Source organism: Jaculus jaculus, chromosome 1, assembly GCF_020740685.1.
Source record: "Jaculus jaculus isolate mJacJac1 chromosome 1, mJacJac1.mat.Y.cur, whole genome shotgun sequence".
NCBI lineage: Eukaryota > Metazoa > Chordata > Mammalia > Rodentia > Dipodidae > Jaculus > Jaculus jaculus.
This window is the reverse complement of record NC_059102.1, coordinates 239864109-239876167: the sequence shown is the minus strand read 5'-3', so window position 1 is coordinate 239876167 and position 12059 is coordinate 239864109. Positions and strand designations below refer to the sequence as shown.

General features: G+C 42.0%; 1 protein-coding gene across 3 annotated transcripts in view; it reads left to right on the top strand.

Moving 5' to 3' along the window:
• The window catches only part of LOC101601264 (carboxylesterase 1E-like), a 35522-nt gene that overhangs the window by 12489 nt on the left and 10974 nt on the right, over window positions 1–12059 (top strand). For 2 of the 3 annotated variants that reach the window (XM_004664870.2, XM_004664869.2), the window contains exons 6-9: window positions 1178–1282; window positions 1958–2062; window positions 4740–4778; window positions 10442–10582. In XM_004664870.2, the coding sequence (XP_004664927.2) occupies window positions 1178–1282; window positions 1958–2062; window positions 4740–4778; window positions 10442–10582 (390 nt within the window). The remainder of the gene's footprint in view (window positions 1–1177; window positions 1283–1957; window positions 2063–4739; window positions 4779–10441; window positions 10583–12059) is intronic. The other variant, XM_045156226.1, reaches the window with a different exon arrangement.

The window sequence follows — 12059 nt, the reverse complement described above, 5'->3', positions numbered from 1 at the left end:
TAGTGTAGCATAAATATTCTCCTAAACATTAAACTCCCTTATATAACATTTTTAAATATTTTCATGGTATTCACTGTGAAGGACAAGAAATTGCTTAATTACCAAGCATACTAATATTAGAATTTTGAGCATGTTTCAATTTGTACTATTATGAAACAGTATGAGAATTCTTAGGTGCCTTTGAGTACCTTCATAAATTAATTTCTTTTTACTTTTATTTCATTTCATATTGATAAATAGCAAAAAAAATCACACTTGGGTGTCTGGCTTGCCTTGTGAGCATGTTAATACTGAGCTACATTTCTAGCTTTAATTTTTTTTAATTTTTTTTTAAATTTTTTTTATTTGAGAGCGACAGACACAGAGAGACAGAGGGAGAGAGAGAATGGGTGCACCAGGGCTTCCAGCCTCTGCAAACGAACTCCAGACACGTGCGCCCCCTTGTGCATCTGGCTAACGTGGGACCTGGGGAACCGAGCCTCGACCCGGGGTCCTTAGGCTTCACAGGAATGCGGTTAACCGCTTAGCCATCTCTCCAGCCCTCTAGCTTTAATTTTTTTTAAATTTTTATTTATTTATTTGAGAGCGACAGACACAGAGAGAAAGACAGCTAGAGGGAGAGAGAGAATGGGCGCGCCAGGGCTTCCAGCCTCTGCAAACGAACTCCAGACGCGTGCACCCCCTTGTGCATCTGGCTAACGTGGGACCTGGGGAACCGAGCCTCGAACTGGGGTCCTTAGGCTTCACAGGCAAGTGCTTAACCGCTAAGCCATCTCTCCAGCCCTCTAGCTTTAATTTTTAACAATCATTTTTTAGGATAAGTTTAGAGTAACAGAATTTCTGAAATTGACTTTATGGGTAGAAATTGTCAGACTGGCTTTCAAGTTGTTTTGATTGTCGTGATGGGCACTTGTCACAAATTTCCAATTCTATTTCTTAGTCTACCCTCTGGTTCTATCCTGCTGAGATTCTTTTGGGGACTGAGAAACAAGATGAGAAACCTGGGGGAGGGGCAGGGCAGGACAGGTGAGGAGCTGTCATGTCTACTGAGCACTAGACTGTGCAGATGATTAGCCAGGGCTGAGGAGTGAGTAGGAGGGTCTTTGAAGGGGCAGGTGAGCCACTGATCCTTCCTATGAGCATCAAGGCACTTCCTTTTCTCTCTTTTTCCTTCCAGGTGTTGTCTCCTCTGGCCAAGGACCTCTTTCACAGGGCCATTTCTGAGAGTGGCGTGGCCCTCACTGCTGGCCTGGTCAAGAAGGACACCAGGCCCCTGGCTGAGGTAGGTTCTACCCTGGACACTGCCCTTTCCCTTTTCTCTACTCTTCAGGGGAGGGTCTTTCTCATGGAATTCATTTGAGATGTTCAAGGAATTCCTGAAGTGAGAATGGTTGATCAGGAAGGACTGCCTTAGGGCTCCCAACAAAGCCACATTTTGCAAGTCCTAAACACCTGCATGTGAATTGTGTCATTCAGACACTCGTAATTCAGCACATGCTTTGGTGTGGGAGAAAAAAGGTACCCTCCTGAGCATATCACACATATTAGCTCTCCATATAGGATTGTCACAATCATCACCTTCTTTTCTTTAGGTGGTGAAACTAAAGGCCAAATGGTCAGAATGAGGGAGAGATGAGGCTGAACAGGACACTGGAATTCCTGGTTCTTTGCTCTTGACTACTTTGCTTATTTCCTTTCTTGGCACAATACACTCTGACAACGTTTGTGCCCATTTAAAAAGCTATAAGTTAGCAGAGATTCATACAGTGGCTCATGACACAATTTCAATCAGGAATAGAGATAACACTGTGGAATCCAGAGCCTTATGGTCTAGAGTATTTTTGGCAACCTTGCACCATTGTTTGAAACTGAGTATGGATAGAGCCCCATAGTATATATTGATGGTGGATAAAAGACATTGCTCTTAACCTCTGCTGTTGTATATGATTTCTTGCAGCAAATTGCTATTACTTCTGGGTGTAAAACCACCACGTCTGCTGTCATGGTTGACTGCCTACGCTGGAAGACAGAGGATGAGCTCTTGGAGACCACTCTGAAATTGGTAGGTGTGTCCATTCTAATGACCTCACCCAGAATACTTGGCCCTAAGCTTTAAGCTTCATCCCTTCAGCTGTCATATCTGGAAAAATATCTGGGACATTGTCTCAGTCCTCAGGAAGAGCTTTCCAATCCCATTGAAATGTTTCCTTTTAAAAAACATAATAAACAGCCTCAATGTCAAAAAGTCAAAACAAGATGAAAATTGAATAATAATACCATGGTAATTTCAAAATTTGGTATTCTGTGGTTCTTATTTTCAACCAGGTCTGAAATAGTTAAAATTTTATATTGGCACAAGTAACTACTGTCCTGAAATTTGAAAATAGAGATATTAAGCACAAGGATTTTCTGAAACATACCATTACCATTACTTATCGCAGTTGGCTTAATAACTATCTAAATTATAACACAGCCACCACCCAGTTTTTCTATATATTCTGAGACTGTGTTGGTTCAGATTCACCTACCCACCCTTCTGGACCCCATGAACAGTGTTCCCCCCTGTGTACTTCCTGTATATTCAGGAACTGAGTCCAGTATGGCCTTGGTCTTGCATCTTGACTTATCAGTTCAAATAAGGTGACTAAGGTTTTCAAAGAGTTAAGACATGGGGCTGGAGAGATGGCGTAGTGGTTAAGGCACTTGTCTGCGAAGCCTAAGGACCCATGTTTGACTGCCCAGATCCCACACGCTAGCCAGGTGTGTGATGCAAGCGCAGGGTGGCACATGCCCACTAGGTGGCAGAAGTGTCTGGAGTTCAATTTCAGTGGCTGAGGCCTTGGTGCACCAACTCTCTATCTCTCCCACCCCTCTAAAAAAAATAATAAAATTTAAGGAAAGAGACAAAAGAGTTAAGACATAGCTGTTCTCTTTTCCATGTTTGGGTTTCTGAGACAGGGTCTCACTATGTACTTCAGACTGACCTCAAACTCTTACCTAAGCACCCTTGTCACAGGGACTATGGGTATGTTCTTCAACATCTGGTGCTCAGATGCTTTTGAATGCCAGGAGGGGGGATAAAATCGACTTGATCATTGTCCATGTAGCTAGCACAGGATTAACCAGCTCAGGAATAGTTGGTATCTCTGGGAAAACCTAGATAACCTATGATCTAGAGACATACTTCTGAGAGTCCAAATTCTTGTTCTTTTTCTTTACTTTTCTTTTCTTTCAAGGCAGGGTCTCACTCTAGCCCAGGCTGACCTGGAATTCACTATGTACTCTCAGAGTGGCCTTGAACTCTCAACAATCTTCCTGCCTCTGCCTCCTGAGTGGTGGGATTAAAATCATGCACCACTATGCCCGGCTCAAATTCTTTTTTTTTTTTTTTAATTCCATTACTTATTTGTTACAGAAAAAGACAGAATGGGCATGTCAGTGCCTCCAGCTACTGCAAATGAACTCCAGATATCTATACCATTTTGTGCATTTGGCTTTATGTGGGTACTGGGGAACCAAACCCAGGCCATTAGGCTTTGTATGCAAGCACCTTAACCACTAAGCATTCTCTCTAGCCCAAGAGTCTGTGTTCTTATGGAAGTGTTTCATGATTATTCACTGACCCCAGGAGAGAGAAGAGTGAGTGGGGAGGAGGTGAAGGAAGGACAGAAGAGGAGAGGAAAGGAGAGAGAGAAATAAGAAATGAGGAAACAAAAGGAGATAAGAGAGAAATTGGAAGAGAAGGCAAAGGGTAAGAAAGATGAGAACAGAACAGATGAATACAGAAGAGGAGAAATACTCTTGCTGGTGGGGTGAAAACCTCCAGTGGAGGGACCCTCATGGTCACTTCCCACATTCAGATCTGGAGGCTAAGGTGTAGTGTTGCAATCAGTGCAAACTTGATGAGCAGAGAGAAGGGTGGGTAGGCTGGGTTTCAGTAAGCTTTGTTGACATCAGAGCTTCCTAACACAAGACGAGAGCATTCTGTTCAAAGTCCCTTGAGCAGAAACAGAAGTGTGTTGTAACAGATTCTTCAGGTAACTGAAATTTTCAGGAGCAGATGGCTTAGGACGCAGCTGGATCCAGATGCTGTGAAGATGTTATTTCTAATTTACCAGTCTCCATCCTTCAGTTTTCCTTTTTCTTTAGTTGGCTTTTCAGGTGATGTCACTCACAGTTTACATGATACCTATTTAGAAATAAACTCCAAAAACTTTTTAACCATATATTTGATGTAAACTCTGAAAAACATCTTGGAATTATTATTGAACTATAATCCTGTATGTTCAGTGATGAGGGGACCTCAGGACACATGTTTGGTGTCTGACCTCACAAAGTCAGAGTGGAAAAGATTGACAAAGGGGAATGGAGGAGGGAAAGTTTTCTACTACCAGTCCAACCTATCTTCAGCCCCATCTCCTTCAGTCCACCACACCTCACTATCTCAGTCATCCTCCCTATTCCCCCAGAGGAAAATTAGGGTGTCATTAGCAGAGGGAACAAACAGGGAAGGATGGAAAGGAATGCATAGCAATGTCCTCTCCAGCATCCCAGCCACCCTGACTCTGGGGTCTTGGGGCTCCCTTCCCTTACTGCTGCCTCCCTTCTTTCATGCTACCCAACACTGTGCCCATGCCTGAGAACCCCATTTAAGAACCTGGAGGGAGAACCTGATAGCTCAAAGGATCAGCCCTTGTATAGGGAAAGCTTCTTCACACAGTCTGCCTTTGTCTTCACAGAATCTTTTTAAGCTGGATCTCCATGGAGACCCCAGAAAGGTAAGGACCTCTGCTTTCTGGATCATAGGTGTTGAGCCCTAGCAGTTCTGAACTCCAGTTAACTGTGGGTGAAGAGGTCACTTTAGTGGAATCATATCATTCCCGTGTGTGCACTGCTGAGGTCTGGAGAGAGGAAGTCGTTTGTCAGTTAACACCCAAGAGGATCCAAGCAACAACTGGCCCTACCCCTGACTTCAGTCAGGAACTCTGCCTTCTGTGTTTAGCTCCCCTTCCTCATTCTTATTTCCTGCTCCCAAACTGACCATGTAGTTTAAGACTGCACTATATCCTTACACTCTCATGCTAAGGGTCTCTGGGGGGATTCAGGGCTGTAAGCAGAGCATGGAGAAGCCTGAGATCTCAGTCTTCAGGACACCACCCTCCTCCCATCCCATAGGAAACTCCAGCAGCACCCTCCATTTCCTCCCTCCTGCCCTTCCACTGCCTGGCAATTGAGTGTCTAGTGACATCGCAGCTCTGATCTCCCTGCTCCTTCCCCGGAGATCCCAGTGCTTCCCTTAAATGTCTTGTGAAATGAGATTCTTTGAGCCATTCAACAATGTTTAAACAAGGACTTTCCATGTCCTTGTTGTTGCAGGATCTGATTGGTCAGCTGAGATGTGGCAGTGAAGTAGATAAGATCCTCTTTGTTCTTGGAGACTTCTGTCCTAGCAGAGAGAGTGCAGTCTAACAAATAATATATGTGATTTATTTGTTAACCAGAGTTAAGGAGTAAATTGGGAGATAGGCTAGAGCTGGCTAGTGGTTTACTTTAAACAGGTCATGGAGGCAGTAGGGGAGGCAACCTAAGCTTAGACTTAGATTGTGATTCACCATGAAATGGGGCTGTTCAGTGGGCTCTGAGCATGATGACTTTATAAATGCCTCCTCAAGTGCAGTGTGGAAACGGACTCTGGGGGAAGGGGAAGGGCAGGAAATAACAGACCTGCTGGGAGACCACTGCATGACAATTATACAGGCAAAGGACCTTGGTGGGTTACGGCAGGGCTGGAGCACTGGGATGGTATTTGGAGTGACTCTTTTTGAAGGAATAGCTGAAACAACTTGCTGATGGATATTGTGTTGATTGTGAGAAGAGAAATGAGGGCAGGCTGCCCCTGACTTCTTGGTCCCAAGCAAGTAATACAAATGACTTCACAGTGCAGCCTTAACACACAAGGTGTGGATAGCAGCAATAACTGTACCTTGGATGGCCATGTCAGTGTTCCTTTGGGGGGACTGCTCCACTCTGGCCCTTCCCTTACCATTTATTCTTTTTTGATTGTTTGTTTGTTTGTTTGTTTTTGAGGTAGGATCTTGTTCTAGTTCAGGCTGACCTGGAATTCACTGTGTAGTTTAGGCTGGCCTTGAACTCACAGCAGTCCTGTTTACCTCTGCCTTCTACGTATTGGGGTTGAAGGCTTGAGTGCTACTGACTGTTCTGAAGGTACTGCTTCTTGCCCCAACACTGTCGTCTTCATGCAGAACACAAGGGAGAACATAGTACCTTCTTAAAAGCCCGATATTTCTTATAACTTTGGTTTCTGTTAATCAGCTTTCCATTACTGTAGTAAATGCCTAAGGTAACCAACATTTAAAGAGAACAGGTGTATTTCACTTCCCAGTTTGGGTGAACTCTTTCCATGATCAGTTGAACCTATTGCCTTAGTCCAGTGATAGTCTGTTACTGGGAAGCTCATAGATCTTTTATTTCAAACATATAATGGAGCTTCAGTGTTGCACTTTAAAATGAGTGATGAACTCAATACCTCCTTACTTATATTTGTTCCCACACTATCCATGTATTAATTACCCTCTCATTGCTGGGAGAAAATGCCTGATGAAAAGTCAGTTTAAGGGAGGAAAGGTTTATTTCAGTGCCAGTTCCAGGTTGCTGTGCATTGTGGTGGGGCAGGCATGGCGGCAGGAGCTTGAGGCAGCTGTTCACACTCAGTCCTCAGTGAGGAAGCAGAGAGCGATGAAGGTTGCTGCTCAGCCAGCTCTCTCCTTTTAGTATAGACCAAGATCCCAGCCATGGATGATGCCCCCAATAGTTAAGGTGGATCTTTCATATTAATTAATCTAATAAAGATAATTCCTCACAGGTATGCCCAGAGGTTAATTTAATCTACATAATTCCTCACAGATGATTCTAGGTCCTGTCAAGTTGACAATCCATATATACCATCACAATCCTGTTAAAAATTTATTTTTTATTGGCATATATTCACTGTTCACAGTATCAGGTTTCATAGACATTATGTACAAGTATGTAATGTACTTGGACCATGTCCCCCCATATTCACTACACCCCCCTTTCTCTCCTCTCCTCTTCTCTTTAGTCCCCTAACTTTCATTTTTGTGTGTGTATCACTGTGTGTATATGATTTAATGTATGTATATGAAAGCTAGGATCCACCAATGAGACAAAAACATGTGGCATTTGTCCTTCTAGTCAGACTTAATTTGCATAAAATGATAATCTCCAGTTTCATCCATTGTCTTGCAAATGACATTAGTTTTGTCTTTTATGAATGAATAAGATTTCACTGTACATATGAACCATATTTTATTCATTATTCTGTTGACAAGCAACTACAAAGGTCCTATAATTTAAATACTGTGGGAGGTACTGTAACAAATATCAATCTTCAAGTGTCTCTTTGACATATTGACTTGAATGCTTTGGATATATACCCAAGTGTGGTATTGTTGCGTCACATGGTAATTCTAATATTAGGTTTTTTTTTTTAACCTCCATACTTATTTTCATAGTGGCTTCACAGGCTTCCATTCAGTCCAGCAGTAAATAGGTATTTCTGCTTCCCAGCTTCCTCATCAGTTTTGTTTATTTTCCTGATGATAGCCATACATACAGCAGATTTGAGTGAAATGGAATATCAGAATAATTTTAATTTGCATTTCTCTGATGGCAGAGAATGTTAACTATTTTCTCACATATTTATTGTCATTTGTACTTATCTCTTGAAAATTGCTCATTAGCCCCACTTATTGATTGGGTTGTTTGATTTCTTGTTGTTTAGTTTTTTGTATGTTACAGATATTAATCCTTTGTCAGACATTATTAACAAAGAACTTCTCCCATTCTGTAGGTTATTTCTTCATTTGGTTATTTCCATTACTCTGCAGAAGATTTTTTTTTTTTTTTTTTTTTTTGAGGTAGGGTCTCACTCTAGCCCAGGCTGACCTGGAATTCACTATAGAGTTTCCTGGTGGCCTCAAACTCACGGCAGCAATCCTCCTACCTCTCTGCCTCCTGAGTACCTGAATTAAAGGCATGTGCCACCATACCTGGCTTCTGCAGAAGATTTTAAAACTATGTGTGTGTGTGTGTGTGTGTGTGTGTATGTATACATATATATATATATGTATACATACACACACACACACATATATATGTGTATATATATATATATATATATATATATATATATATATATATATATATATATATATATATTGTTGTTTGTTTGTTTGTTTGTTTCAAGGTAGGGTCTCACTCTGGCCCAGGCTGACCTGAAATTCACTATGCAGTCTCAGGGTGGCCTCGAACTCATGGTGATCTCCTACCTCTGCCTCGCAAGTGCTGGGATTAAAGGCGTGTGCCACCATGCCCGGCTAAAAATATTTTTATTTATTATAAGTTATATTACAGAAATACAGAAAAGTAGTATTGCAGAGAGAGAGAGAGAGAGAGAGAGAGAGAGAGAGAGAGAGAAAATGAGCATGCCAGGACCTTTTGCCACTGCAAACGAACTCTAGATGTATGTACCATTTTTGTGCATCTGGCTTTATGTGGGTCCTGGCGAACTGAACCCTGGCTGTTAGGCTTTGCAGGCACATGCCTTGACCACTGATCCATCTCTCCAATCTTGCAGAAGCATTTGTATTTTATGAAATCCCATTTGTCAGCTGTTGCCATTATTCTGAGAAGTTGGTATCCCTTTCAGAAATCCCTTGCCTATACCTATGTCTTGAAGTTCATGAGCACCACTTATTACTGAGTTAGTCTTTGCTACAATGTTTATTTTTGGCTCCCCTGTATGTTTTTGGCATCTTTGTCAAGTTGCTGTGGCTATATGGGCTTATAACATGGGCTCTTGTTTCTGTTTCACTGTATTGTGCCAGGACCATTCTGGTTCCTTACTATGATTCTGTAATATAACTTGAAATCAGGTATGTTGACACCTTTAAGCATTCTTCTTTTTGCTCAGGATTACGTTGGCTGCCTGAGATCTTTTGGGCTTCCATATGAAATTTAGGATCAACTTTTTTCAATTTCTGTGAAAATTACTGTTGGAATTTTGGTGGCAATTACATTGCATCTTTAGGTCACTTTTGGGAATATGTGACAGAGAAGTTTCTTTCGGGTAGAGTTATGATGTCCTTGGGTCATTGTTGATGATTCAACAATATAAGACATTCAAAAGAGAGAGTGGAGACTTCCCTATCTGTGGACAAGGCCATTCTGGAGTGTGATCATGTGATACCTGTGGTGTGTGACAAAGCTATGGAGAAGACTGGAAAAGAGCTCACTTAGGAGGTTCATTAGATGATAAATAGAAAAACCATTGTAGCCAGGTGTGGCGGTACACACCATTAATTCTAGCACTCAGGAGGCAGAGGTAGGAGGACTGATGTGAGTTTGAAGCCATCCTGAAACTGCAGAGTTCCAGGTCAGCCTGGGCTAGAGTGAGACCCTACCTTGAATAAAAACAAAACAACAACAAAAAACATAGTAGACAGCAAAGTTGTGAAGCCAAAGAAATTTATAGTGTTTTATTATAAATAGATCTTACATATACTAATTCCTTGTAAGAAATCTATATTACATAACCTATCTTTAATAAGGAACCCACACATAGAATAAAGGTGTAATCAATCTTGTGCCCAGAGGGCCCTGGGAACCTAACTCTCAAATTCTACAATAACAATTCAGTATCCACTAATATAGCATTTATGGAAACTTTACAGACCTAATCGTGTAAGTGTTGTGGTCAGGTTCACGTTGCTGGTAGAAATCACCCAACCAAGAGCAACTTGTGGGTAAAAGGAGGTTTATTTTGGCTTACAGGCTCGAGGGGAAGCTCCATGATGGCAGGGAAAACAATGGCATGAGCAGAGGGTGGACATCACCCCCTGGCCAACATCAGGTGAACAAAAGCAACAGGAGAGTGTACCAAACACTGGCAAGGGGACACTGGCTATAACAGCCATAAGCCCACACCCAACAACACACTGCCTTCTGGAGGTGTTAATTCCCAAATCTCCATCAGCTGGGAACCTAGCATTCAGGATCCCTAAGTTTATAAGGGACACCTGAATCAAACCATCACAATAAGTGAGAGTCAATCTTAGATAATATAGCATGATACAAGTTCAAATATATATTATATATGACACATGTTTAATTTGAGTTAGGGGCCTCCCTGGTCCTTCCCCCTCACTGTCAACTTCTCAGTCACATACTCACAGGTACACAACATTAGGCCTTTGTGGCTCACAGACTAAGCTTCTTTTGTAGGACCCAAAATTTCTGTGGCTATTGTCCATAGTCATGAGACTGTACTACATTGTGGCTGCATATTTAGACAGGGAGGGAGGTGTGAGGATTCTAGACGCTGTGCTTCTGTCTTCCTCAGAGCCATCCCTTTGTGCCAACTGTGATTGATGGAATACTGCTGCCAAAGGCACCAGAAGAGATTCTGGCAGAAAGGAATTTCAACACTGTCCCTTACATTGTGGGGATCAACAAGCAGGAGTTTGGGTGGATTCTGCCAAAGGTGAGCATAAACAGACCCTTTAGATTGACGTATCCCCATCACCTACCCATCATCCCTCAAACCTGTGCTCCCATGAATTCTTTCTTCTCTAAGACCCACTTGTGTCCAGGGTGGCAGTCTCCATTTTTATAAATATATCATTCCATGGAAACATTCTCTGCTTGTGCCAACTTGAATCTTGGATGGGTACCCCTGTCCCCTTTCACTCTTTTGCCATACATTTAAGAATCCTGAAATATCCAATCTGAAAGGGCCTGCAGAAGGTATCTATAAGTCAAAAGGCTGGGAGTTCAGGAGAGTCAGAATGGGGTAGAATACAGTTCCTCATAGATTTGGACCCATAGATACCATAGCTCTCCACACATGCACTCACTGTTCCTCATTAGAAAGATTCAAACATCACTTCTCCTTGAGTTATGATAAGCTTTTAAGAAGGAAGAAAACCTTCTATTCTTCAAAGATTAAAAAACAAAAAAGAAATGCAGATACTGGCTAAAGCAGTAGGAGAGTTTGCATTCAGCAAAAGGATGGCAACAGGGAAAAGGTTAAACATCATGAACAACAAACGTCTCCAGGCCTGCAGAGGTTTCAAGGTTGAGTTGTGCTCAGGGCCAGCACTGCAGAGGGAGGGATATGTCCTTGTGGTCAGTTGTGCACTAGTTAGTTGAAACTCATTGTTAGGAGAAACAGGCTTCTCTTCATTTTAGGAAGAAGAAGAGTAAGGCTACCCCAATAAGGTACCCACAAAGTAAGGTCTTCAAAGACTGGGAGATAGAATGAGAATCATCTCCCCAAATGTTCACATTTGAAAGCTGTCACAAAAACGCAAAATAAATAAATAAAACAATTTCTCAGGACTTTGAAGAAACAGCTTTTGTTTGACAGATATATATCTCAAAAGGCAAAGAAATGATTGATAAATATAAGCTTTCTAAAGCAACTGTTGTAAGACAGGTGTCAGGGGCTGTCTACATAGTGTGAACTTTTGTGGAAACAAAGCAAAATTTCACTTGGAAGTAGCAAGCTTTCCTAAGCAGGCATTAGAGAGGGACCAAAGTCATACTAGGATGAGGTCTTAAGTCACTGGAAGTCATTCTGGAATTAGATTGAGTCTCTGGAAAAATTAGGACATGCTGAAAGCTCTATGGCTCTCACTACAGAAGGATCTCCAAGCTCATCAAAGAATACAGCCATAATGGTTGACTTGGCTCCCCCTGTCTGGTTTGTGGGGATGTGTGTCTTCCCAGTTTGGAATGTCACTGTGCCCCTTAGCCTCACCAATGCAGGTATTTGAAGGTAGCCTTATTTCACTCCTCGAGTTTCTGTATAAACTCATTTGTTTCATTGATTATGTCCAAACTTACCAAAGATCCATGTTCATTAAGACCCCGCAAAAAAATTTTCATTCCTGAGCTGGAGAAATGACTTAGAGGTTAAGGTGCTTGCCTGCAAAGCCAAAGGACCCAGGTTTGATTCC